The 27,723-nt window shown below is 37.1% G+C and overlaps 1 protein-coding gene across 1 annotated transcript in view; it reads right to left on the bottom strand.

Annotated features, from left to right (window-relative positions):
• The window catches only part of LOC308702529 (uncharacterized protein), a 46,637-nt gene that overhangs the window by 1,782 nt on the left and 17,132 nt on the right, over positions 1-27,723 (bottom strand). Inside the window, exons 12-27 of the mRNA XM_081385459.1 lie at positions 19,194-19,364; positions 18,935-19,105; positions 15,600-15,770; positions 13,588-13,761; positions 13,114-13,281; positions 12,525-12,698; positions 9,500-9,667; positions 8,094-8,267; positions 7,752-7,922; positions 7,460-7,630; positions 6,502-6,675; positions 4,273-4,443; positions 3,624-3,797; positions 3,367-3,540; positions 2,478-2,651; positions 785-946 (exon numbers count right to left, since the gene is read on the bottom strand). Coding sequence (XP_081241585.1) covers positions 785-946; positions 2,478-2,651; positions 3,367-3,540; positions 3,624-3,797; positions 4,273-4,443; positions 6,502-6,675; positions 7,460-7,630; positions 7,752-7,922; positions 8,094-8,267; positions 9,500-9,667; positions 12,525-12,698; positions 13,114-13,281; positions 13,588-13,761; positions 15,600-15,770; positions 18,935-19,105; positions 19,194-19,364 — 2,742 coding nt within the window. The remainder of the gene's footprint in view (positions 1-784; positions 947-2,477; positions 2,652-3,366; positions 3,541-3,623; positions 3,798-4,272; positions 4,444-6,501; positions 6,676-7,459; positions 7,631-7,751; positions 7,923-8,093; positions 8,268-9,499; positions 9,668-12,524; positions 12,699-13,113; positions 13,282-13,587; positions 13,762-15,599; positions 15,771-18,934; positions 19,106-19,193; positions 19,365-27,723) is intronic.

Below are 27,723 nucleotides of genomic sequence, written 5' to 3'. Positions count from 1 at the left end.
TTTTACACTAGGTAAAGCTTGCCCTCTAGTTTAAATGTGTTTGTAGTGGTTCGGGGTTTTCGCTTCCAGTTTTTTTGTAGTCGACTCCGAATCCCACCGCAGGAGTCGATGGAATAGAGTCCTAGAGAGAATGGAGTCCTTGACTCCATTTACTTTACATCAAAACAGGGTAAGGGATAATACAAGATTGCAGTTGTTAAACACTTAATTTATTTCCCCCGACACAAAGCCTTACAATTCCCTTGTGTGTTCAACAGCACACTTTTGACGTAATGACTTAATTGATGAGTAGCTATCAACACTGATAGCTGTTGCAAAACCTAATTTAACAGAAGGAAGTGTCACGAAAAAAGCTGTAGTTGAATATTACGTCAGAATTAAATAAACAAGAAAGAAGATATTCTTTAATGAATCTTATTATAATGGTCAGGTGATAGCGCTAAACACACATGATCATTATCTTAAAAGGTTGGCCAGGAGAGCCAATTATTCATTAATTAATTAATAATTATAGCCAAATTAATACAATACATACAAAAAATACTTACAATGTACACTTGTGTGTTTATTCTACACTTATGTGTATATGACGATTTCAGATAACGATAATCGATTCCTATGCTTGAGTTGACCCCATTTTTACTGATTTTATATGAAACTGTAATCATTTTCTACTAAAGCAATTATTAAAACAGGTATTGTTCCATAAAGCTGTGGTTGTGCAGTATCAGAGGGGAAAAGAGGGGAAAGCTCTATTTTATACCACAAAGAGACATGTACTCACCTCAGTGTACAGTTTGAGTCTCGTAGCACGTCATCGAGCTGCTTCCCTGAGTCCTCTATTGTATTGTTTCTCAGATCAAGCTCTTTTAAAAACCGCAGTGCTTTTGTTTTAGACAAAGACTGAGTTAAAGCAGAAACATCTGTAATGCCACAGTCATTTAGGCTAGAAAGAGACAAACAGACAGAAGAAGAGAGATTATCTTACTTTGACCAGATCACAAAAATCTAAGGTGAAAAATGAGATGAGATATTATGTAGAGATGCACTGAAACAGTTTTGGAGGGCCTAAATCAGTGACTGAAAAAGACGTTTAATTAGGACTTCCTCAATGGCACGCTTTGTGTTCAGTGTCTATTTCATGCACACAACGTGGACAAGATACAACAGTTGAACATGTCAGCTGTTTAGACACTAACTCTGGATTGACAATTTTATTTGTTTATTTAATTTTTTTAAATCAGTAATGATATGGTTGCTGTTTTCTGTTTATGCTTGAACATAACTTTTGTATTTAATGTTTTTTGTATTTATAGCATGCCTGCTAGGCAAAAATGTTTGTTACTTTTAATATGAAGCAAATTCTGAACTTTAAAATGCTGTCGATTTTATTACGGAATTAAAAAAATAAATGATGTTTTGGCACTCTTAATGCGCCATGACAGATCGCTGTAGAGCCTCAGTTCAGGAGCACAGATCAAGTCCACATGAACCGATCATCTCCTCTTTACTATTAGTTACAGCACAAAATAAAATGGGTGAACACCAGAAGGTATGTTGAAAGATACATTACATTACAAATTTATTGAAATTAATCATGCCTCATGTAAGTCTCATGTAATCCTTCAGAAGGAAAGACGTCAATAAAACAGCTTGTAGGCTATACACTTAATGTTACTTTTACGTTAAGAAAGCTGTTCTATGTCCATAAACTCATAAACTTAGTTAGCTAGAAAAAAATAACTCTAGAGAACTCTAGAGTACTGTAGTCACATTCAAATCCAGACTCAAAACACATCTGTTTAACTGTCAATTTACTGAATGAGCACTGTGCCAATGTTCGTCCGACTGTTTGTACTGTACTGTATTTTATTTTTTATTTTTCTAAACTGTTTTAATTATTCTTGTTTCTTTTTATTATTTTAATTTATTCTATGTAAAGCACTTTGAATTGCCATTGTGTATGAAATGTGCTATATAAATAAACTTGCCTTGCCTAGAGAAGAGCATTTTGCTAAATATATGCACTTTTTTACATATTCATTATATTTTTACTTAACCTGTTTTTTTAATGTCTTCATTATATAGTTTATGTTTGAATAAATCTGTCATGAAAACAAGTTATTACCATTAATTGTTGTTTAAATGTTTATATTTCACTAACAAACTGGAGTAGAAACTATTCTGTTCTGTTAAAAAGTTGATTTAAAACTCGCCTTAGGTGCAATTGAAATGTTTGTACAACTCAGATTTATCTTGTTTGTACAACTCAATTTGATCTATGAGTGTTGGTTATTAAATAAGTTTGATTAATTAATTGATTATTCATTTCTAATTTATATGTCTGTTTCGGTTTTTGGCTAAGTGCATCCTGAATTTTTGATTTCGGTTTTGACAGAATTTTCAATTCAGTGCATACCTAACATTAAGTATATAAAGTGTCTTAGTTTAAATTGTTGTAGGTGAAGATTACCCACCTCAGTCTCTCCAGTTTACAACGTGAATCCTTCAGTACGTCACATAAGTGATTCACTCCTGTGTTTTCTAGTTTATTTCCACTCAGGTTCAGCTGTCTCAGGTGTGATGGGTTTGATTTCAGAGCTGAAGTCAGGATGAGACACTGTTCCTCTGTAATACTGCATTCACACAGACTGAAGACAGAAAGAACAATGAGCCAGATTCAGTAAAATGCATTCCTAAACCCACACTTAATACAACAAACAGACAAAAGAAGTCTAGGTTTCATCAAATGTACAGTGGATTAGGATATTAAGAACAATTAATAAATAAATAATTTAAGTAATAAATTAATTAGAAAAAATTTAAATATACTATTTTCAAAATTTAAATGTGAGAAAGTCATGAATCATGAAGTGCTGTTTACAATCCCTAAATACAAATTTTGCAAAGTTAGCATTAAACTGAACCATTGTTTTAAACGATTTTTATCTCTGAATTATGGCATATTTGAAACTGTGAAAAAAAGAAAAAAAATGCAGGGCATCTTGTGTCCACCATACTTGGGACAGATTACTTGATTTTTGTCTGTTGTTAATTAGATGGAGAATGAGCAATGTATATTTTAATGGATGCAGCTCTAAATGCAGTTGGGCTTAATGGAAGTGAAGTGCATTGATTTATGTACTAGACGTCATAGTCATAGTCATAGACGTCAAGTGAGCATATCTCAGAAAGATCAAGTTTTATCTAAAGATTACAAGGGCAAATTACTTTATGGTTCATCCACAATAAGTGCAGTAATATCCACTACTAATATTAACATTTTGTATAATTACATTTTTTATACCAGCTTTAAACTTATCACTGAATAACACAGTATCTGCTGTTAAGTATATTGCAACTTACTCTAGTTTTTCTAGCTTGCATGGTTTTTCCATCAGTAGATCTCTGAGGTTTTTCACTCCAGAGTCTCCTAGTTTATTCCCGCTCAGGTCCAGATCTCTCAGGTGTGATGGGTTTGATTTCAGAGCTGAAGTCACAGCAGAACAACCTTCATCTGTCATTTTACATCCTCTTAACCTATATTGAGAGAAATGTGACATTCAAATGCCAAAACTATTTTTTCCCAGGCTTTACTTTAAGCCTATGTGAATGTTACTGACCTCAATCTCTCCAGTTTACAGTGTGAATCCTTCAGTACGTCACATAAGTGATTCACTCCTGTGTTTCTTATTTCATTCTCACTGAGGTCCAGCTCTCTCAGGTGTGATGGGTTTGATTTCAGAGATGAAGTCAGGATGAGACACTGTTTATCTGTAATACTGCATCCACGCAGCCTGCAGACAGAAAAAAGAAGAGAAAAAAAGGCTGCATTTACACTGTAAGTCTTAATGCACAGATCCAATCTTTTGACCATATACATTTTTTTTGGACGAGAGAGAGAGAGAGAGAGAGAGAGAGAGAGAGAGAGAGAGAGAGAGAGAGAGAGAAAAGAGACAAATTATTTTATATTATTTACTTCCTATATACAGTATGTATGTATAGACATTTGATTTTTTAAATACTTTTTATAACATACTACTGACTTGATAACTAATCAATTTCATTATGATACATTCCAGTACAACTGAGATAATTTGTGTCTTGTTCAAGCTTGACGTCACTAGTTTCTACAGAGCTTCGGGTAGAAGCTTGAATCATTTTAATAAATTTTATTGTGGCTCTGTGAAAGGCAATAAGACTCCGTCAGAGAAAAATTATGACATAGTATGGTCAACTAAAAAAATATTTTAAACCATGTGAAATACTCACTGAAGTGTGTTAAGTTGACAGTGTTTATCCTGCAGTAAAGCAGCGATCTGATTCACTCGTGTGTCTCCTAGTTTACGATTACTCAGATTCAGCTCTCTCAGGAGTAATGGGTTTTTACCCACAATTCCTCTCACATACTGACAGGATTCATCTGCATCAGGACCCAAAAACCTGCAGAAGAGAAGATGAAGAAGGATTCGATTCAGTTATGACACATTTATGGTATAATGGAAACTATAGAAAATATTAATAAAAACATCTTAAAATAATTTAAACATTGATACAACAAATTTAGAAATATATTATATATATATAAAAAAAAAAAATTATATATATATATAATAAAAATATATAAACTTTTTTATATAATAAAAAAAACATATTTTGGAAATTGAACTTAATGCCTTAATTTAAAAAATTAGGAAAAATCCAACCTTTAAGGACACCAATTTTCTTTGTGAATGAATAATGTATCGTAAATAAATAAATGTTCTTCCTTAAAATACATGGTGCATAAGTGTGTACACCCCTATGTTAAATTCCCATAGAGGCAGGCAGATTTTTATTTTTAAGTATTTTTTTACATTTTTTTTTTTAGGATACTATGCATCCTGATAAAGTTCCCTTGGCCTTTGGAATTAAAATAGCCCCACATCATCACATAGCCTTCACCATACCTAGAGATTGGCATGGATCTCTCAATGCAAATCAAACTAGCTTTTAGGCTAACTGAAATAAAACCATGCCAATCTCTAGGTATGGTGAAGGCTATGTGATGATGTGGGGCTATTTTAATTCCAAAGGCCAAGGGAACTTTATCAGGATGCATAGTATCCTAAAAAAAAAAAAAAAAAAAACTTAAAATAAAAATCTGCCTGCCTCTATGGGAATTTAACATAGGGGTGTACACACTTATGCACCATGTATTTTAAGGAAGAACATTTATTTATTTACGATACATTATTCATTCACAAAGAAAATTGGTGTCCTTAAAGGTTGGATTTTTCCTAATTTTTAAATTAAGGCATTAAGTTCAATTTCCAAAATATGATTTTTTATTCCTCTTTTTAGTCAACTTTAGCATGGGTGTATAAACTTATGCAGAGCACTGTATATATATATATATTAGGGCTGTGACATTAACGCGTTAATTTCGATTAATTAATCTGAGAAAAAATAACGCGTTAAAAAAAAAATAACGCAGATTAATCCATTCCATATTGACATTTGAACCTGGAGCCGTTCTAGCCACCATTCGACTGTAAGATGAAGGAGGGAGACGAGAACGCGCTGGCACTGCCTGGATCATTGATTGGAACATTTATTTATAAAAAAAACAGCCGGCATTTCAATGTTGATTCACCGGTGAACGTAAGGGACCAAGGTCGAATCAATGTTGGATTATGTTTCGATTTTGCAAAACGAATCAACTTTGAAATCGTGACGTTGTTTCATTGTTGATTTCGTGACGTTGTTTCACCGTCTCTTCTTTCAATATGGGTGAATAAAGATTGTATGTCGACATTGAACCAATGTTGAATTATGCTTCGGTTTTGCAAATTGAATCAACGTTGATATCGTGACGTTGTTTCACCGTCTTACCTTTCATCATGGGATAATGAGTCATGACGATGCTGACTGAATTTGTGATTAACTGTACACTAAAATATTATTAACTGTCAAATTACTTGCAGCATTGGCTTAATTAAACACATTTAATAAAAATATAACACATGCTCAAGATTGTAAAACAAGTTTTATTCTGAAAAAACAAAAGTCTAAAAATACTTTCTAAAACAGATGAAAAACATCTCAAACTTTAAATTGAAGCATTTTCGAAGTAATGTTAAAAACCTGTAAAGCAAGTGTAAATAATGTTTATACTTTAATGTTTAATATTAAATGTATAATTTAATAATGTTCAATAATTTAATAATGTTCAATTGTATTGTATTGATTATTTGCTAGGCACAATTATTTCAATGCTCACCCTTTGAACATTTGAACATTATTTCAATAACATGTTCAACACAATTATTTTTAATTGATTGACAGCCCTAATTTATATGCAATTAAAATGCGATTAATTTCGATTAATTAATTACAAAGCCTCTAATTAATTAGATTAATTTTTTTAATCGAGTCCCGGCCCTAATATATATATATATATATATATATATATATATATGCCTGCATATCATTTGTGTTTGTTATTTCATCACGCCTCACCTCAATGTTTTCAGTGAATTGTATCGATCCTGTAGTAAATCATTGAGCTCCTTCACTCCTGATTGTCCAGGATCATTTCCTGTGAGATCCAGCTCTATCAGGTGTGAAGGGTTTGATCTCAGAGCTGAAGCCAGAGCTTTATAACCTTTTTCTGTGATTCTGCAGTATGAAAGTCTATAGAAAAGAGAATTGAATTACTAAATTCTGAAAAATGTTTTATATCGTAAAAACATCAAAGACATCCCTAGTAAAAAACAAAACACTTATTTCATACTAAGAATACATTACACTTAATAATAATAATTAATAATAATAATAATAATAATCATCATTTACAAACAAATATCTTGGTTAGGGAGGCACATACAATGTAAGTGAATGGGATACAATATTGAAGGCCATAGGATCAGCCATCAAAACACTGAACTGGACTAGATCCAAAGACCAACAGTATGAACACAAAGACGTCTGAGACCAAATTCCTACTTCAGTGGACCAAAAAATTATCTGAGTCCTCTTTCAGGGACAGTGTGTACGTAAAGAGAACTGGGTCCTTTTTCACTTGGTTCTCCTCTTGGTCTACTTAAAGGAGTCTGAGTTAAATTATTTTAAAGAGGACTCAAGTGTGAAAACACCATCAGTATACTACAAATACATTAACATATTTACTGGCATATTGCTTGAGACTTGCTGATATAAATATTATAATTAACTTTATTCGGAGTATTTTATTGCACAGTTCACATTTCTTAATATTAAGCCTAAAATGTGTTTTAATATCACTATTAGTAAGGATAGTATGATCAATGTATAACATTAGTCTTTAAATGCAAGATATTCAAAGTGCATGTCTTTTCTTTAGTTTACTACTAATAAAATATTTAAACTTTAACCAAAAGATCATTTCATTATTTTAAAAAAACAGTATTTAACATAATTAAATAAACATTTAAATCACCTGAGTCTCTCCAGTGTGCAGTTTGTATTTTCTAATGCGATCTGGAGTTTCTTCACTCCTGAATCCTGCAGATTATTATTGCTCATGTCAAGCTCTTTCAGACTGGAGTTTGATCTCAGGACTGTAGCGAGAGCTGAACAGCTTTCCTCTGTTAGACCACAATTACGCAGCCTAAAATGATCAACAGGAGAGAGAGAATTTACAAACACAAAGTACTTGATGCCAATATTCAGTGATTACTGAGGATTATTGTGTTAAGGTCATCTGATTTCTGTAAGAACACAATACTCACATCAGTGTGTTGAGTTTACAGTGTTTATCTTGCAGCAAAGGAACAAGATTCTTCACATTTGAGTCTCCTAGTTCACGATCACTCAGATTCAGCTCTCTCAGGAGTAACAGGTCTTTACCCACAATTCCTCTCACATACTGACAGGCTTCATCTGCAGCAGGACCCAAAAACCTGGAGACAGACGTTCATTAAATGGCCACCAGTAATGTAAATGGCATACAGTATCTTGTGAAAGTGCCTCCAGTCATTTCCAAGACACCATAAACCAATTTTTGATGGTTTATTTCTCTCAGCTAAAACTGTTTTTAAACTACTGGACTTTATTATTTTAATAACACTCACCTCAGTGTCTTCAGTTGAAACTTCGGATTATGTAGTAAATCATTGAGCTGCTTCACTCCTGATTGTCCAGGATCATTTCCTGTGAGATCCAGCTCTATCAGGTGTGAAGGGTTTGATCTCAGAGCTGAAGCCAGAGCTTTATAACCTTCTTCTGTGATTCTGCAGTCTGAAAGTCTACACACACAATTTTTTTTTTTTAAATAAAGTTAACATTGTGGATCCAATTTATTAATGAGCTGAATCGCTTATCAGATACACAGTAAATCACATTCTGTCATTAATGTCTAAGTTGACTAATGAATTACAAATAAATAATGGTCACCAGGAGCCTCACTGTTGTGAGGTCAAAGACTCGATGAATTGCTGCCATGTCAAATCTGAAACAATCTATGCCAACCACAAGCCTCAAAGACACTTGTTTGTTATCATTTGTTAAAGGAGAAGTTCACTTTTAAAATGAAAATTCTGTCATCATATACTCACCCTCATGTTGTTTCAAACCTGTATGAATTTCTTTCTTCTGCTGAACAGAAAGGAAGATATTTAGAAGAATATCAGTAACCAGGCAGTTTTTGGGTCCCATTGACTTCCATAGTAGGAAAAAAATATACTATGGTAGACAATGGGACCCAAAAACTGTCTGGCTACTGACATTCTTCTAAATATCTTCCTTTCTGTTCAGCAGAAGAAAGAAATTCATACAGGTTTGAAACAACATGAGGGTGAGTATATGATGACAGAATTATCATTTTAAAAGTGAACTTCTCCTTTAAGTTGACATTGTTTTAATTGTTACGCCAGAGGAGAAGTGGCTCCCCCGGTGCAGCCTGGTTTCTTTCAAAGTATTTTTCTCCTGCTACAACCATATTTGATGTTTTTCATTCCTTGCCACTGTGACCTCTGGCTCGATCACTGGGGGATTAATGCAACATGTCTAGCAGCAACTTTCTAGCAGCTCTGTTTAAACTACTTAGAGGTTGGGATGTTTTATGACCAAAATCTTTAATTGTCAGCAACAGCAATTATACATGTCACAATATGTTGTTACTAATTGAAATTAAATCCATACCCTGTATTTTCTCTTAAATTACTGCAAATTAAATTTGAAAAATTAAAACTCGCATCAGACTTTGAGAGCCAGCTATTTTCATCATAAGACAATCGATCATATCTTTGCCTGCTTTTAGATAAATCTTTACTGTTGCTTAGAAAAACAACAAACAATATTTAAATCTCTTTATAAAACAGAGGTAACCAAAACATTTTAATCTCTTAATTACCTTTGAAAACTGTGTGCCCAAGTCACTGTGGCACTGATATATGTATAATAATACTACACAATAAAGAATAATACTACACAATAAAGCTAGATCTGGTTTGTGTAGCTGATGGTGAAATATACTCACTTCATGATCTTCAGCTTTGAAGTCTTCAGTCCCTCACAGATCTCTTTGACTCCTGAGTCCAGCACATGGCTGTTGTTCAGATTCATCTCTTCCAGGATGGTATTTTTGGAGGAGAGAACAGTAGATAGAACTGACCAGCTTTTCTTTGTCATCTCATAATTATTCAGCCTAAACAGGAAGACCTGATTTATTATTCTTGTTTTCAGCAAATATTCAACACACATCAGTTCAACAGGTTTTCATATACTGTATGTTCACAAATTTGTCTGACAGTGTCAAAAATGTGTAGCACTTCAGAAACTCTTGCTGTCATGCACTGGCTGGGGAAGAAGATCAGGCAAAGTGGATCTAAAACAGCAGTGTAACTATTTAATAAAAGAAAAGAACAATCCAATATGCTAGATGGAAACAAAACGGTGTGCATGAAACGCGAAGAAAACTGGACAATATATAGGCTCGCTTGAAATGTGCTTTGCCTGAAATGGAAGGAGTGAAAAAAGGTGCAGGCAAAGACGGACAGTTCTTTCAAAAAGTTCAGTTTCAAAATCAAACATTTTAAAAGAGAACAATACTGCCTTGCAAAGGCAAAAGACCGTGACTTCGTTTTTGGTCGACAATGAGTTATTTATATTTTTGGCACATTCAAGACCTCCTTTATCATGTGGATGAGTACCTTGAATCAATTCTGTTGTTTTTTCGAGAGAATAATGAGTTGTCGTTGTCGAGCTTGTTTTTTTAAAGTTCTTAACAGTAACTTCCAAAAGCCCATGAGAAACTAAGGCAGAACACCGTAACACCAGTTACCGCTCTTTGGCTTTGTTTTGGAACGCTCAAATTGAGTTACGGTACTCTGCCTTTGTTTAGCAGTGCGTCAATATGAAGTTACTGTGCCGGTGTTCTATCAAATAATGTTACCTACCAGACTGTATGGTTATCTGCCTTTGTTTTACTGTCCAGTAAAATTAAAATTACGGTGTAGCCTGTGTACTTTGTACAGCTGCCATCAGTCCCTCTAACTTCTGATGTCCTCAGAGCTTTGTCCTGCACAAATGCAGTCAGAGCATTTAGTATGGTCTGAAACCGCTCCAGACTAATATATCTATGGAGGTATTTTGTCATGTCAAATGTATTAATAATGCCATCAGAATGCAACCAAAGCCCATGATAGCAATAAGTAGAATCTATTTGCCAGATTTCCAGTGTCCTGCCTATAATTAATTTGGATACCCTCCACGGGACGCCGTGAGGGACACGGTCGAATGCCTTCTCCAAATCCACAAAGCACATGTGTTCCACGACCGGGACAAAAAACACACTGTTCCTCCGAGGTTCTACTATCGGCCGGATTCTCCTTTCCAGTACCCTGGCATAGACTTTCCCCGGAAGGCTGAAAAGTGTGATCCCCCTATAGTTGGAGCACACCCTCCGGTCCCCCTTCTTAAAAAGAGGGACCACCAACCCAGTCTGCCAGTCCAAATGCACTGTCCCTGACCGCCACGCGATGCTGCAGAGGCGTGTCAGCCAAGAGAGCCCCACAACATCCAGAGACTTGAGGTACTCGGGGCGGATCTCATCAAACCACGGTGCCTTGCCACAAGGAGTTTCTTGACTACCTCTGTGACTTCAGCTTGGGTGACGGACGAGTCCACCTCCGAGCCTCTGCTTCCTCAATGGAAGACATGTCGGTGGGATTGAGGAGATCCTCGAAGTATTCCTTCCACCGTCCGATGACATCCCCAGTCGAGGTCAACAGCTGCCCACCTCCACTGTAAACAGCGTTGGTAGGGCACTGCTTCCCTCTCCTGAGGCACCAGACGGTTTGCCAGAATTTCTTCGAGGCCAACAGGTAGTCCATCTCCATGGCCTCACAAACTCCTCCCAAGCCCAATTTTTTGGCCACAAAGTCGATCATTGACCTCCGGCCTAGGGTGTCCTGGTGCCATGTGCACTGATGGACACCCTTATGCTTGAACATGGTGTTCGTTATGGACAAGCTGTAACTAGCACATAAGTCCAATAACAGAACACCACTCGGATTCAGATCAGGGAGACCGTTCCTCCCAATCACGCCCCTCCAGGTGTCACTGTCGCTGCCCACGTCGGCGTGGTTCCTTCTCTTAAATTATTAGAATTAGAACTAACTATAATTCAATTCAGCAACAGTTATGTTCCTGTTAAGTTCCACATTGCTTACAAAATACTGCTACTTATAAATGCCACAAGGTCACAAACTCTAAACTATAGGTAGTATCACAAATATCACCACAAAATGAGTCCACAAAAAAATAACCTTTTGGCATTTGACACTTAAACTCTGGAAAAGTCTACCTGGCAGTGTACGAGGAATCAGACCTCTGTTTAAAACTAAATTAGAAACGTCTCAATAGTCAACTATTTACTTCACTTTGATTACAAATTTATTTATTCATCTAATTATTATGAGTGATGAAACCATTACAGATGCCCATGCTAATATCTGCCTAAAAATCATGTTCATGTTGTTTTCCTTGTCTACCTCAGCATCTCTCATACTGCCAGCTAAAACCTTCTGCCTGACCTGTCCTGACAATGAGGACTCCATGACCATCTCCATCTGCATCAGCTCCTATAGGCCTCATTTCGCTTGTCTAATGAATCACATGACTATGCATAACCTTAGAGCTATTTATTTGTGTCATAAGGACATTTATTCCCAGATGGGTATGATTCCTATATGAAGGTTTTTTGCTCTTCAATACCTCAGTTAAAAACGGACAGATTTTCTGTAAAGCTGGTTTGAAACAATGTGTATTGAGAAAGGATATACAAATAAAATGTTTAAAGGCAAGGTCACATTTACTGTTGGTCAGCAAAAGTTTGCGACACAATTCAATAATTTCAACGTGAATCATAGAACTTAGCAAAGTTCTATATAAAAAAAAAACAACGAACTTGGGTGGTTCATTGTTTCACCTGCAAAACTTCACATAGCTATGGTAAATCTACACACAGTGAAGTTATAATGTACAAAATCATGTTCACTCACTTTATTTTTTCCACTTTGCAATAAGAGTCCACCAGAAATTCATTTAGTTTCTCCCAATGTTGATCTCCTAGTTCAATTCCGCTCAGATCCAGTTCTGTCAGCTGTAAGGGATCTGTTTTTAGAACTTCAGTTAGATACTTACACGCGTCCTCTGCAGCAGAGTTTTTCAAAAAGCTACAGAATGCAGAAAAAAAATCTAGATTAGAAAATTGTCTCATAATTTTGTACATTTGACATCATCCATCCTCTTTATGTGTGCAGAGCAGTATTAAAATGTAGTAAAGTGTGAAGTATCTGGTTGAAGTCTGAAGTTATGTATATAAGTTTATACCCTTGAGTGAAGATTTATTACAAATAATAAACAGGAAATAAATAATCAATGTCAAAATTATGTGGTACTTTATGTTTTTACATAGTTCTAAAACGTAGTTCTAGTTCAAAATGTGTCACACAGTAGAGAAAAATATTGTTTTGCAATTCAGCAAATTCCTCTTTACAATTCTATACCATCTTATTTGTCTTTTTATCACTCTTAAATCTTAACACTCCTGACTCCATGACTGTGGCTTATTTTCAAATATTTTATCACCTGATCTTTAATTTAGACCATCCACTCCGCATCATATCAGTTATCAGCTTTACTCCTGATCGCCCAGGATAATTTCCTCTCAGTTCCAGCTCTTTCAGGTGCGAGTTTGATTTCACAGAGGAAGTCAAAATCTTATAATTTTTTTCTGTGATACTGCAGTCTGAAAGTCTGTATGAAAAGAGGCTTATATAAGGTATTGCATGTTCTAAGATATAAAACAAATAAAACCTATTTAGAAAAAAATATATTGCTATAGAATGTGGAAAAATGTGCCTATTTGCACAAAGTTTCACCCCAGAAATATACATACAACAAATGCCTTAACATCCACTTAATTTGAATTTCTAAACATTTCTTACAATATTAAATATAGCATATGTAAGTAGCCTTTTTAAGCCTTTTCAGTTAATCTAATCAAATGGACATTCACAAATGTATATTAATATGAAGAAATAGATCAATTAAAATACACACTTCAGTTTCTCTAATCTGCATTGTGGATTTTCCAATAAGCAACAGATATTGTTAATTCCAGTGTCTCCAAGTTTATTTCCACTCAGATCCAGCTCTATCAGGTTTGAAGAGTTTGAATTAAACGCTGAAGTCAGAGCAGAACAACCTTCTTCTGTAATACTGTTATTATTCAGCCTGAAGAGAAAGAAAACAAAGACAGAAAATATTGTAAACCTTAAATGTTCTTAACTGGCGTAACTCTTTCTGCTCATATTATCATCATTTGTTTCAGAATCTGTGCCAGAACACACAAATTGGGGGGGGGGGGGGGGGGGGGGGGGCATGGTGGATTTTGGTTTAAAGAATCTCTCTCATAGGACACAGCAACCGGTGGAATTGTTGTGCAGCTGCCACAAAGCGCAGCTTGTGTGTGCGCAGTTTGTGCAGCTCATGTTACGGTTTTGGAGATGTTACCATAGTCACAATCAACAACGTCATTGCACCTCGTTGTCAAATCTTTAAAATTTGTATTTATAAATAAAATACGAACAAAGTCTAGTTCATATATTACTTAAAGGCAGGGTAGGCAGTTTGTTCCAGAAAGATTTTTTTGCAATGCTGGTTGTAAATCTCTTTGCATCCGGATAGCAATCACTAAGTTAAGTGGTCTAAAAATATTTATATGTATATAATATGTGGAAGGCGTAGGACAATAAAATGTTTGTTCAATCATTGCATTCAGTCCAAACGGTGTCCTACCTTCCAGTCAACATATTTTTATACCTCCGCGCACCTGCTCTCACAGAAATCACTCGTCATCAGTGCACTTCATGCTATGCAGTTTAACAGATGTTGCACCGACTCGAGCACTGCAACTGAAACAGCAGCTGCCTTTTACAGTTGCTCCTGAACCAAAACAACGAGCTTATGCTGCGTTCACACCATAACTTCTGTCATTTGGAAGAAATGGAAACCGGTGGCGTTAAACTCAGAGTGTTTTGTTTCTCAAATTTATGCGTTTCAATGTCAACACTATCAATGTTGAAATGAATCAGCAGTCAGGTGATAAGGTCAGTGCTCTTTAAGTTGCTGATGTTCATTATTATTGAAATATTATGTGCTTTGAGACATGAGGTAGTTTATCGCCGTCTCTCATCTTGTGATGCTTTGCAGAATCTGCTGTGTGTGTTCATGTGTTTTGAAGGAGACGTGGCTTTAGAAACGCTCTGAAGGGAGGGTGGGATCTCATGCTTTCAAAGCTAGTTAGCTCTTGCTAGCAGCTCAAAAATTGCCTACCCTATCTTTAAATCAAATCAGATATTAGTAAGATTACAATAATAAGTTAAATCATAATCAGTTGATAATGCAGACAAAAGTGATCAAATAAAATAAGGGGGATCATGCAATAATGAAAATTGTCTACATGTTTTTAGCTCTATATGAGCTTAGTGATTTTTTTACGATTGGTTTTCAATAATCTTTTTGATTAGATAAAAACTTTTAATCAAAAGCTGTGCTAGAGCTGTTTTCTCCCATTGAAAATGAACGAGACTTTCATAACTTCTGCGACCCATGTATGTACATCCTGGTCCAGAAGTGGGTGTCTTGTTGCTTTGATAAATAAATACATGTAGATGAATACATACGTTAATCTAAACCAGTCATTAAAATACAATATACAACAAATGTTATAATTTTAAGATACTTTTAAGAGATATTTCACCCAAAAATGAAAATTCTGTCTTCAATTACTCGCTCTCAAGTTGTTTAAAATCTGTATTTATTTCTTGTGCTAAACACAAAAGAATATATTTTGAAGAATGTGGGTAACCAAACAGTTTCTGGTCCCCATTGACTTCCATAGTATTTTTTCTATATTATGGAAGACAGTGGGGACCATTCCTTCATGTTCAACAGAAGAAAGAACCTCATACAGGTTTAGAACAACTGGAGGTTGAGTACATAGGTAATTTCATTTTTGGGTCTATCTTTTTATGCAAACTGCAAATATGAAAACCATGTAAAATACTCACTGAATTATTTTCAGTTTACAGTGCTTATCCTGCAGTAGATCAGCAAGCTGCCTTACTTTCTTTAATTCGAGTTTACGGTCACTCAGATTCAGCTCTTCCAGGAGTAACAGGTTTTTACCCGTAACTTTTTTCACATACTGACAGGCTTCATCTGCAGCAGGATTCAAAAACCTGCAGAAGAGAAGATGAAGCATGATTCAGTTCAGTTATCAAAGTTGGTGTAATGAAACATTGCATTTGATTCTAATAAAAAACTGTCAAGTGCTTTACATAGAAGGGGGGGGTCTCATCAACCACCACCAATGTGCAGCATTCACCTGGATGATGCGACGGCAGCTTAAGTGCACCAGAATGCCCATCTAGGGCTGTGCGATATAGCTAAAACAAATATCACAATATAATGTTTCATATCGTTTGGTATCGATAATTGCCTTTTTTTGTATTACCTTTTTTTTTTAAAGACAAGTAGAAACGTTGGAATTTAAACCACTGTTTTTTATTTATTTTATTAATCCACATTATTAAAGGGGTGGTTTGGGATTTTTGACATCGGACCTCATTTTTAAGTCAGCTTGGTTGTTATTCATCAGTGGAGACATTTTTTTTTTTTAATTATCCAGTCCTTATATTTGGATAGTTAGCCGATGCTAGGCTAGCGCAAGTCAATGGTATATGTTAGCCAGCCATTAAAAACCGTTTTACCCACTCCACAGTGCACCAAACGCAAATCAATTATAACACTAGACTATCGATGCAAATGTCCGTTGAGAGAATAATGTTAGAAATCAAACTTACCTTTCATCTCAATGATCCCAAAGGAACTAGTTTCTCAGCAGCTGCGGAATTTTACTTTGCTCCGGTTAGTAATGCGGCAAAAAGTAAACACAGTGTGCCAGCGGCAGGTAAATACACTTGCTTCATGTCATGTGTGGACCGGCTCACTCGGTTGCCTAGGTAATCAATATCACTCCGCTGCTGCTGTAGACAAGGCTTATGATTACAGGGAACAAATTATAACTAATGCAATGTGATGAAAGGTAAGTTTGATTTCTAACATTATTCTCTCAACGGACATATACATTGATAGTCTAGTGTTATAATTGATTTGCGTTTGGTGCACTGTGGAGTGGGTAAAACGGTTTCTAATGGCTGGCTAACATCTACCATTGACTCGCGCTAGCCTAGCATCGGCTAACTATCCAAATATAAGGACTGGATAATTCTTTTTAAAAAATGTCTCCACTGATGAATAACAACCAGGCTGACTTAAAAATGAGGTCCGATGTCAAAAATCCCGAACCACCCCTTTAAGGCAAACAACAAATTATATTAGTTTTAGCAGTCAAAAATAAAATGTAAACAAAAATATCTTCTTTTTGTCTAATATTAACATAAAAAAGTAAGTGTTAAAGAAACTTTTGAACTTAAAATGTTACAAAATGTGTGCAATGTAAAAGTGTAAACGTAGAACAATCAAGGTAAACTTTGAGGTAGATTAACATCTGTAAAAAGTAGGGGTGTAATGGTTCACAAAATTCACGGTTCGATGCGACACAGTGGTGTCACGGTTAAGTACATACAGCAAAAATAAATAAATGCCAAAGAAATTTCCTTGATTTAATTTTTTTTTTAAATGCGTGCGAGTTTTCTTACACCTTGACACTTTTAGTTTTATAAATGGGGGCAATATCTGAAGGATGAACAAATAATGTTTTGGTCATCACATTAAAAATTAGCCTAGAAATCTAGACGCACCCTAGCGGCAGCAAAATGTATTTCGCAGCCAGGTTAGTCTAGCAACTCTCAATAAACCTTCTAGCTGCAAAAACCCAAATTGGGTCAGGCCAATCACGTCGTGTATAGAGTAGGCGGGGCGGGCTTAACATATGACGACAGAGTTGCGACGGTTACCTGCTGCTACTTGAAAACAAAGAATGACGGCTGTTAATGGAGAACAACGGTCTTTCGAATCGGCTTTGGCCGCGACTCTGGAGGACTTGGAGTTATTTTTTTCTTTGAGAAAAGAGCAAAGAACGGCACTTAAGTCATTCTTTAAAAAAGGGAGATGTGTTCGTCGTTTTGCCGGCCAGATATGGCAAAAGTTGAATCTATCAACTAAGCTCCGCTGTTGGGAAAACGCTCTGGTTGGTTGAAGCGCTGTCCTATTGCGTGCAGAGGGAATTTGAAAGACAACCGTTTATCCCGCCCCTCGGAGTGAGCCGTGACTATGGTAAGTTTCCAGACCTAACATCTTGATGTAGGTCTGGCTTGCTAGGCTAATTAAAAATAACATTTAAATATGATAATATTTGAGTTTTGAAGTGCTGGAAAAGGATGTGTGACGTACTTGAAAGCATTTACTCATGCCAAACTTCCATGGTTAACTTACAGTTAGTGTTACTACATTAAATCCATGATGAATGGTGCAGATCTGTGGATAAAAAGCCTATAACTTAACTAGTTCGTTCATGGCACAATGTTTCTCCTGGTTTCAACGTCAACGTTGTTTGATCTGTGCTAATAACAGAGAAATGTGAATGCTTCTCACTAGATCTCGCAGCCATGTTATTAATTCTTATGGCGAATTCAAATGCTTTCTTTACTGGATCTCTTAGCGCTGTGTAGTAACAATGTCGCTTGATGAAGATCAGCCTGCACTGACATTGATGGTCCAAACTGATAAACGGTCCGTGAAGCACAAAATAATAGCGCAGTTTCGTTCTACTTTCATTACGCTTGCCATTTAATGTTAGGCTAGGTTGTGGTGGTCGCACCAGTGATGTGCGCAATTTTGAATAAAAATATTGAGCGCTATATAGAAATTTTTTTATATCATTACTGACAATGGTGTACCGTCGATAAATAACAATACTGTTTTATCGCCCAGCCCTACGCCCATCACACACACCAGCTTATTGATGGAGAGGAGACAGGGTGATGAAGCCAATCAGTATATATTGGGATGATTAGTAGGCCATGATGGACAGAGGAAATTAGGGTTGAGTTACACCCATACTCTTTTTTTCGAAAGACATCCTGGTTTTTTTAATGAACACAGATAGTCAGGACCTCGGTTTAACGTCTCATCTGAAGGTTGGTGCTTATTACAGTATAGTGTCCCATCACTATACTAGGGCGTTAGGACCCACACAGACCACAGAGTGAGTGCAGCTGGTCTCACTAACTTTTCATTCAGTAGCTGCCTAATTTTCCCAGGAGGTCTCCCATCCAGATACTGACCAGGCTCAACCCTGCTTAAATTCAGTGAGTTTTATCTTGAATATACTTTGATGTAATGCATATATATATAAAAAAAAAAATTTATCTAATTTCACCTTAGTTTTAGTTGACAGTTCTGATTCTGTAGTAAATCATTGAGCTCCTTCACTCCTGATTGTCCAGGATCGTTTCCTGTGAGATCCAGCTCTATCAGGTGTGAAGGGTTTGATCTCAGAGCTGAAGCCAGAGCTTTATAACCTTCTTCTGTGATACTGCAGTCTGAAAGTCTGCAGAAGAAAGATTTAAAAAAAATTGATAACTGAATATGAGGACAAAAGACTTAGATACAATTAATATGTTAGATTATCAACTCACCTGAGTTTCTCCAGTTTACAGTTCTCCTTCAGTCCATCAGAGAGCAGCTTCACTCTTGAATCCTGCAGATTATTATTGCTCAGGTCAAGATCCTTCAGACTGCTGGAGTCTGAAATAAGAACTGAAGCAAGAGCTATACAGCTTTCCTCTGTTAGATCACAATTACTGAGCCTGAAAAAAAACAACAATAAAGCATCAATGAAGACACATGATACAACTTTTCACAATATTGCTGTGATTGCTGTGATGTTGAGTGTAGCTGAAATGTACTCACTTCAGTATCTTCAGCTCACACACAGGATTCTTCAGTCCCTCACAGATCTCTTTGACTCCTGAGTCCAGCAGACGGCTGTTGTTCAGGTTCATCTCTTTCAGGATGGTTTTGGAAGAGAGAACAGTAACTAGAACTGAACAGTTTTCCTCTGTCAGCTTACAATTATTCAGCCTAAACACAAAAGCAGCATTATTTATTATTCAGCACATGTTCAACACACATCAGATCAACAGGTCTTCATATCTGCTCACACATGTGACTTACAGTATTTTAGAATGAGTAAACCGAAAAGTTATAATGCATAAAATCATGTTTACTCACTTCATTTTCTCCACTTTGCTATGAGAGTCCATCAAAAGAGCAGAGAGCTTCTCTCCATCCAGATCTCCTAGTTTATCTTCACTCAGATCCAGTTCTGTCAGAAGTAATGGACTTTTACCCAGAACTTTAGTGAGATACTCACACGCTACCAGTGCAGCAGGACTTTTCAAAAATCTAAACAAAGCAGATTAACATTTTAAATCACATAATCTTAAAATTGAATGCCTTTTGCAACACTCTTACTTTTTAAAGGGCCCAGTTTATGTACATAGTGTGTGGTTAGTGTCTAAGTGCAAGATTCTGATTTCGGTTCTTTTGGAGCAGATTTTTTAGCAACATTCTTTTTGTTTTATTACCAGAATCTAACATTCACAATAAACTAGAATGAAGTTTTTATGTTAATTTTTAAAAGTTAACAGACATTACAAATTTATTTATTGAATTGTTGTTAGATATGAGGTTAAATATATATTTTTTCATTATTTTACACAGAAATACTATGTTAAATTGTAATGTTAAGTGATGTTATTCAACAGTATTTTAAATGTTTATTACAATTGTATAAAACATTTGATTTTATGCAGTTTCAAAGGGACAGACATTGTTATCGGTAAAAGGAAAAACACAGATTTCACTTGTGCACTTAAAGTATGGTAACTGATTAAACACTTCTGCTATGCTATGTTAAACCAATGTGTTTGTGGCTTATGCTTATGCTTATGTTCCTTCCCAAATTGTATGTGATGAAAAGGATTTTTTAAATGTGCAGTTTTGATAAATATTTAAAAAAAAATTAATCACCTGATGGTCTTTAATTTATAGAGTTCATTCAAAATACTGCTCTATATAATTTTAAGCCACTCACATCAGTGTTAGTTTACAGTCTGGTTTTTGTGCTACATCAAGGAGATCCTTCACTCCTGATTGTCCAGGATCATTTCCTGTGAGATCCAGCTCTATCAGGTGTGAAGGGTTTGATCTCAGAGCTGAAGCCAGAGCTTTATAACCTTCTTCTGTGATACTGCAGTCTGAAAGTCTGAAAAACAAAAATAAGTTTGGACAGAGATTAGTTGTGGGCTTATAAATACATTCTAAAAAAACAACTTTCAACAACATGAACTAAACCACATTTACATAGTTTATTCAGTTACATACTTGATTACGATATTTAAAATAAGTGAAGAGAAAAGTCAAACTATCCAAATAATGAAACTGAGGTGAAAAGAGTAAATATGAAATTTAAGCCACTGTAGTTTTCATTTTCAGTTAATCTTATAAAAGGAGAATTTACGAATGCATATTAACATTCAGAAATGTTGATGAATAAAAATACACACTTGAGTTTCTCCAATCTGCATTGTGTATTTTTCAGCAGAGGACAGATACTCATTATTCCTGAATTTCCTAGTTTATTTCCACTCAGATCCAGCTCTATCAGGTTTGAAGGGTTTGAATTAAATGCTGAAGTCAGAGCAGCAAAACCTTCTTTTGTAATACTGTTATTATTCAGCCTGAAGAGAAATAAAACAAAGACAGGAAACATCTTCAGTTTTTTTCAGTAACAATAACAGAGAGATAAATCAATATGTAGGTTTATTTAATAGCCGCCCGAAACTTTAACGAACAGCAATAACAGTATTCAATTAGACTCTGAAAGTGATTAGATACTTTGCAGTTTATAACAACATAAAATACTCACTGAAGTATGTTGAGTTTACAGTGTCTATCCTGCAGTAGAGCAGCAAGCTTCTTCACATTTGAGTCTTCTAGTTTACGTCCACTCAGATTCAGCTCTCTCAGGAGTAACGGGTTTTTACCCACAATTCCAATCACATACTGACAGGCTTCATCTGCAGCAGGACCCAAAAACCTGCAGAAGGGAAAAAAAATGAAAATGTTTTTTTTTATTTAATTTATTTTGATCCAACAGACAATATTAGTTAAATCATATTTCTATAAACAATTCACCTGCATGTAATTTTTTTCTGTTATTTCATCATGTCTCACCTCAGTGTCTTGACTTGACAGTTTGGATCCTGTAGTAAATCATTGAGCTCCTTCACTCCTGATTGTCCAGGATCATTTCCAGTGAGATCCAGCTCTATCAGATGTGAAGGGTTTGATCTCAGAGCTGAAGCCAGAGCTTTATAACCTTCTTCTCTGATACTGCAGTTTGAAAGTCTAAATAATAAGACTTTAATCAATTACTCATTTAATAAAAACAATATTTTATTATCAGCATTACACCATTGAGACATTTATAATGTCCAGCACCTCAAAAAGATGAATATGTTTTTCAATAGTTGTATAATGTTTACATGCATATTGTGCCTGCCAAATAGTATGTTTTCCAACACTTGAAACTTTTTACCGGCCAGCTTTAGGCTTCAACTTTATTAATTCATGTTTACATAAACTGAATTCAGACCTGAGTATCTGCAGTGTACACTGTGAATTTCCCAGTAGAGTGGAGACTTGTGTTACTCCAGAGTCTCCTATTTTATTCTCACTCAGATCCAGCTCTTTGAGGTTTGAAGGGTTTGAGTTAAAAGCAGACGCCAGAGCAGCACAACCTTCTTCAGTAATACAGATGTGATTAAACCTGTAGAAAAAATTTGAACAATACAGCTTCACGCAGCAATTAACGGGGTTCAAGCACTTTAAGACCTTTAAGCACATGCGTAAAAAAAGGTATTATGTTTTTTTTGGCAAGCCTGTAACCACCGATCATTGATGGAAAAGATAATTTATAGCCAAAACAGGCAATTTACTAAGGAGATACATGTTTACACAGTTGTCGAGGTAGAGCCAAAAACCTAGGACTGGTTCATGAAAGTAGGTTTTTGAAATAATCTCCAATATTTAATGAAAGATTTGATTGACAGTGGTTGTCCTAGAGGCAAAGTTCCTCAGAATGAGGAGTTCTACCATATGGTATGAATGAATTCGGTGTGTAGCAAAAAATAGCATGATATACAATCCTTTACTAACGTGAAGGTGCCCTCCTGTGGCCGATTTCTTTTGAATTTCTCACAGCCCTGTAGGTCCGTGAATCAAACAGGCCCAGCGAGTTTAGTTCCCATCGGCCTCCTTTAATCTTGTCTGATAGCCGCTCAAACTTTATTGGCCGACAGCGGCTGTTTTTTTTTAGATATGTTAATGTACTCGTAGACAATCGCGGCACCTTGGACACGTGAGACTTGTCAGTACAGCATGCCAGTTTTCAAGTCAATCAAACAGACGGTTGCGCAGCTATAGCCCTCTTTGTGTGTGTGTGTGTGTGTGTGTGTGTGTGTGTGTGTGTGTTTATTTTTTTCTTCATTTTATAGCGCCAGTAAGTGGCGAGTTGCCGAGTCCTTATTCTCGTGACCACAGACCGAGACCATACATGGGTGTACTGAGTTTGGTGGCATTATCTCATTCCGTTCAAGAGGGAAAGCCAATAATTATTGACAGTCAGACTCCAGAGACTACAGATTCACTGCACTGGTTTGGTTGTGACCTGGGCAAAAAACCTAGGACTAGTTCACAAAAGTAGTTTTAAAAACAAAAATCCAAAATACATAAACATTTGAGTGAGGTTTGTCTTGACCCAAGGATTACAATGATATAATACTCTTGAGTCTGTAACGAACGGTTTAGGAGTTCTAAACCATTATGTACTCTTGATCGCTATAGCGGCACCATTAGAATGATTGGAGTGATCCTTGGTGATGTTGTAGACGATGTGAATACTTCCATCCCTCAAAGTTTCAAGTCTCTACAACTTACAATTTGGTCTGCCCAATCACTTTTTGGTGAGAATGCTGATTGTGGCGAGCAGGACGAGGTCGAGGGCCGTGGGAGGACGGCACGAGGCCGGTGGCGTGATTGCAAATGAGCGACACCTGCGCGACGCACCGGTCTCGCATCTCTCACGGAGGAGCGGAAGCATAAAGGAGGAGCGACGACAGTGAAGAGCGAGAGAGGACAGGCCTGATTTTATTTGATGTTGTGTTTTGTTTTCTGTTTGGTGTTGCCAGCAGTCGTCCGTGAGGGGCTGCTGGCTTTTACTTTCATTTTGTATTTGTTTTATTAAAAATGTTTGAATGTTCGCCGGTTCCCGCCTCCTTCTTCCCGTAACAACATACCACGTTACATTGGTGCCGAAACCCGGGAGGAAGGAGGGACACGCTGTCGGAGAGCCCTCGCTGCTGGGAGGTATCGCGGTGCTGAGGAGGTCGGGCAGCACGAGGGAGCGTCTGCCGCCGATTGCTGCCCGAGGCGATGGTGCTGGATCGAAAGAAGATCTGGTGGGACGGAGAGCTCGCTGTCGTCCTCCTGGGTCGAGGAGGGATGGCTGCCATCCGCGAGGGAGCGGAGGAGTTGCTCCCGTTCGCCGTGGGCCGGAGCCTGTTGCCGTCGGCCATGATGGGGGCGGAGCAGGGGACGGGAGGCTCGCTGCCAGCTGCCCTCGATCGGAGGAGCCATCGCCGTCCGCCAGGAGGCGGAGGAGCGTCGAGCCGTCCCCCAACGGATGTCCAGTGCCATCGCATGGCACCGCGAGTGACTCTCAGCTGGTTGAGGACCGAGCGGCAGTGTGTCCGGGAACCGGATCAAGAATTTTTTTTGTTTGTTTGTTTCTCCTCTCTCCCCTCTCTCGTCTCTGTCGCTCCTCATGCTTCCGTCTCCTTTTCTCTCGCCTCGTCTGTCCATACCCCCAGGTACCGCAGCCGCCGTGATCGGTCCCCCCACGGGAGGGGGGGGGGGGAGTAGGCGCAGCCTCGGTGGTACCCCCCGGCCTGCGAGGGGTGATGGGGGTATGTGGCGAGCAGGACGAGGTCGAGGGCCGTGGGAGGACGGCACGAGGCCGGTGGCGTGATTGCAAATGAGCGACACCTGCGCGACGCACCGGTCTCGCATCTCTCACGGAGGAGCGGAAGCATAAAGGAGGAGCGACGACAGTGAAGAGCGAGAGAGGACAGGCCTGATTTTATTTGATGTTGTGTTTTGTTTTCTGTTTGGTGTTGCCAGCAGTCGTCCGTGAGGGGCTGCTGGCTTTTACTTTCATTTTGTATTTGTTTTATTAAAAATGTTTGAATGTTCGCCGGTTCCCGCCTCCTTCTTCCCGTAACAACATACCACGTTACACTGATCCTTGGAAATTTTTATAATTACAATAGGGTTTAAACACTACGTAATTAAACCTCAAATTTAACTAAGTGATAACATCCAAAACTAAGCTATGCATACAATTATACAACCAATAACTTTGCTACTGCTTTTATACATCCATATGAGATATGACTAAATCTTTTTTTATTCAATATTGTGCCTTTGTAATACACATTTAGATTTACTTACTTCAGCTTTACCAGTCTGCACTCTACATTTGCAAACAGAGACGAGATGATCTTCATTCCTGAGTCTCTGAGTATACTCCGACCTAGATCCAGCTCTTTCAGATTTGAAGGATTTAAATTTAAAGCTGTAGCTAAAGCATTACAATCTTCTTCTGTTACATGGGTGTTTTTCAGACTGTATAAAGAGAAAACTAAGGGTCAGTATTACCCAAGTAAATGTGTTTGATACTACTTTAAGTGACAATTGATAATGATGATGCAAATACAAAAGAAACATACAGCAATTCATTCAGCACTCTTTTCACATAATAAATAAAATGCAGGTTTAAAAGCACTTAAACTTGTCATCATAACAACAATACAACTTACATCAGTCTGTTGAGTTTACAGTGTTTATCCTCCAGTACAGGAACAAGTTTCTTCAATCCCGAGTGTCCCAGTTGACATTCATTCAGATTCAGCTCTCTCAGGAGTAACAGGTTTTCACCTAGAAGATCAGTCAGATTCTGACAGACTTTCTCTGCTTCAGAACCCAAAAACCTACAGAATGGAGATTCAACCAAATTGAATTCAATTCTTAACTAAATTTGATGTAGCATTTGATTCTAATGGAACAAGTGTGAAATGGTTAATCTTGAATTTACTTTTATTGAAATATTTCAGTGCTACAGTACTTTTATCAAGTAAATTGCCTGCATAACATTCATTTTGTATTATTTCATCATGTATCACCTTATTGTTAGTTTACAGTCTGGTTTCTGTTGTACATCAAGGAGATTCTCTACTCCTGATTGTCCAGGATCATTTCCTCTGAGATCCAGCTCTATCAGGTGTGAAGGGTTTGATCTCAGAGCTGAAGCCAGAGCTTTATAACCTTCTTCTGTGATACTGCAGTCTGAGAGTCTACAGAAAAGAGATTTCGATCAAAAGTTGATCACTGAATATAGAGACAAACGAAATGGCCAGTGTTAGACAGAGTTAGTCTAACATATATGTTAGACATTAACTGACCTGAGTTTCTCTAGTTTATGGTTATCTTTCAGTCCATCAGAAAGCAGATTCACTCCTGAATCCTTAAGATTATTATTGCTTAGGTCAAAATCCTTCAGACTGCTGGAGTCTGAACTAAGAACTGAAGCCAGAGCTGAACAGCATTCCTCTGTTATCGCACACTGGCTGAGCCTGAAAAAAATTTTTTTTTTTCAATGTAATTGTATAAATCAATGAGAGGCATGCTAGCGGAAGCAGTTGCTAGCGCCTCTTGAGGCAAAGGGAGTGAGGTTTACTGCAAAGCACTTAATATCTGGCCTCCGTTACAGTCTCAGTTTCATCTCTCATATCTATCAGACCTTTACCATTTTGTCTACTTAGCTAACTGGATATCAAATCTTTCCTGATTCTTATTCATCTATTTCAATTTAAACCTTGCCACAAACATTTTGCTATGTAATAAATCATGTGGCGTCAACAATATAGAAAAAGCAGAGCAGATAGATCTAAAACTAGTAAGTCGAATATTAAATTTTGTAAATTTGTTATGGTGAATTTCCATTAACTCCCCTTATCCGTCAAACTGAAGTAGATGTTGTAGCAACTGGGCTATTTGAATCATTCGTTCGTTTGATTTGAAATAACAAATTCAGACTCTGTGTTTTCTAAGCACATTCCTTCCCAAATACAAATCATACGCCGGCTCCAGAGAGACTGGAGCAAATGGACTTTTACGACACTATATGACACCTCAGAGACACTCCAGAACCTGAAACTAACATTCCTCCCTGCACCAAAGAGATAACGAAACTTTCCCCTGCTACGTGACATCATACACACACACACACACACACACCTTTGTATTAGAATAAGTAATATCCTTTTAAATATATGTACAATTCCATTATGCATGTGTGGTTAGTTTGCCTTATAATAGAGGTGTGGTTTGCTAGAGTATAGTTTTGAATTCTAAGGGCCCTATCTTGCACCCAGCGCAATTGACTTCGTACACCGACGCATGTATCATTCCTATTTTGCACCCGCTTAAAGCGCGCTTTTCCCTCCACAGAAGCACGTCGGTTAACTAAGAAATACACTTGCGCTCCCCGGGGCGGTTCAGCGCAAAGAGGAGGCGTGTTCCAGCGCAAACGTTCCTTCATGCTATTTTGCAGGTTTAGAAAACAATTGCGCTACTAACCAGGAAAAAATTGTTTAAAGTCAGTGGCGCGTTGCGCATGTTATTCATATGCTATTTTAAGGGCGCATGCTTGGCCATAATCAATGTAGCGTGTGCACAACGCGAATGCACTTTGATTCTCTCATCTACACAGAAGCAGCAGTTTTCATTTTTGCAAATCATACATTATTACGATAGATAGATAGATAGATAGATAGATAGATAGATAGATAGATAGATAGACAATTTATTATAAAAGCATACATCTAGCTTACACATTTACCCAAATTATCATACGCCTTTTTAACCGAAGTTAATTTGGGTGGGTTTCTCCATCCCCAACGTCCCTGACGAGAACGTCGGTCTCCTCGGCTGTGAACCGCTCCTGGCGCGCGCCTGGCAAATCCGCCGTTACAATAGGAATCC

Source organism: Scardinius erythrophthalmus, assembly GCF_964197995.2.
Source record: "Scardinius erythrophthalmus genome assembly, chromosome: 14".
Classification (NCBI taxonomy): Eukaryota; Metazoa; Chordata; class Actinopteri; order Cypriniformes; family Leuciscidae; genus Scardinius; species Scardinius erythrophthalmus.
The sequence above is the reverse complement of the archived record's forward strand: the minus strand, read 5'-3'. Positions and strand labels throughout refer to the sequence as shown.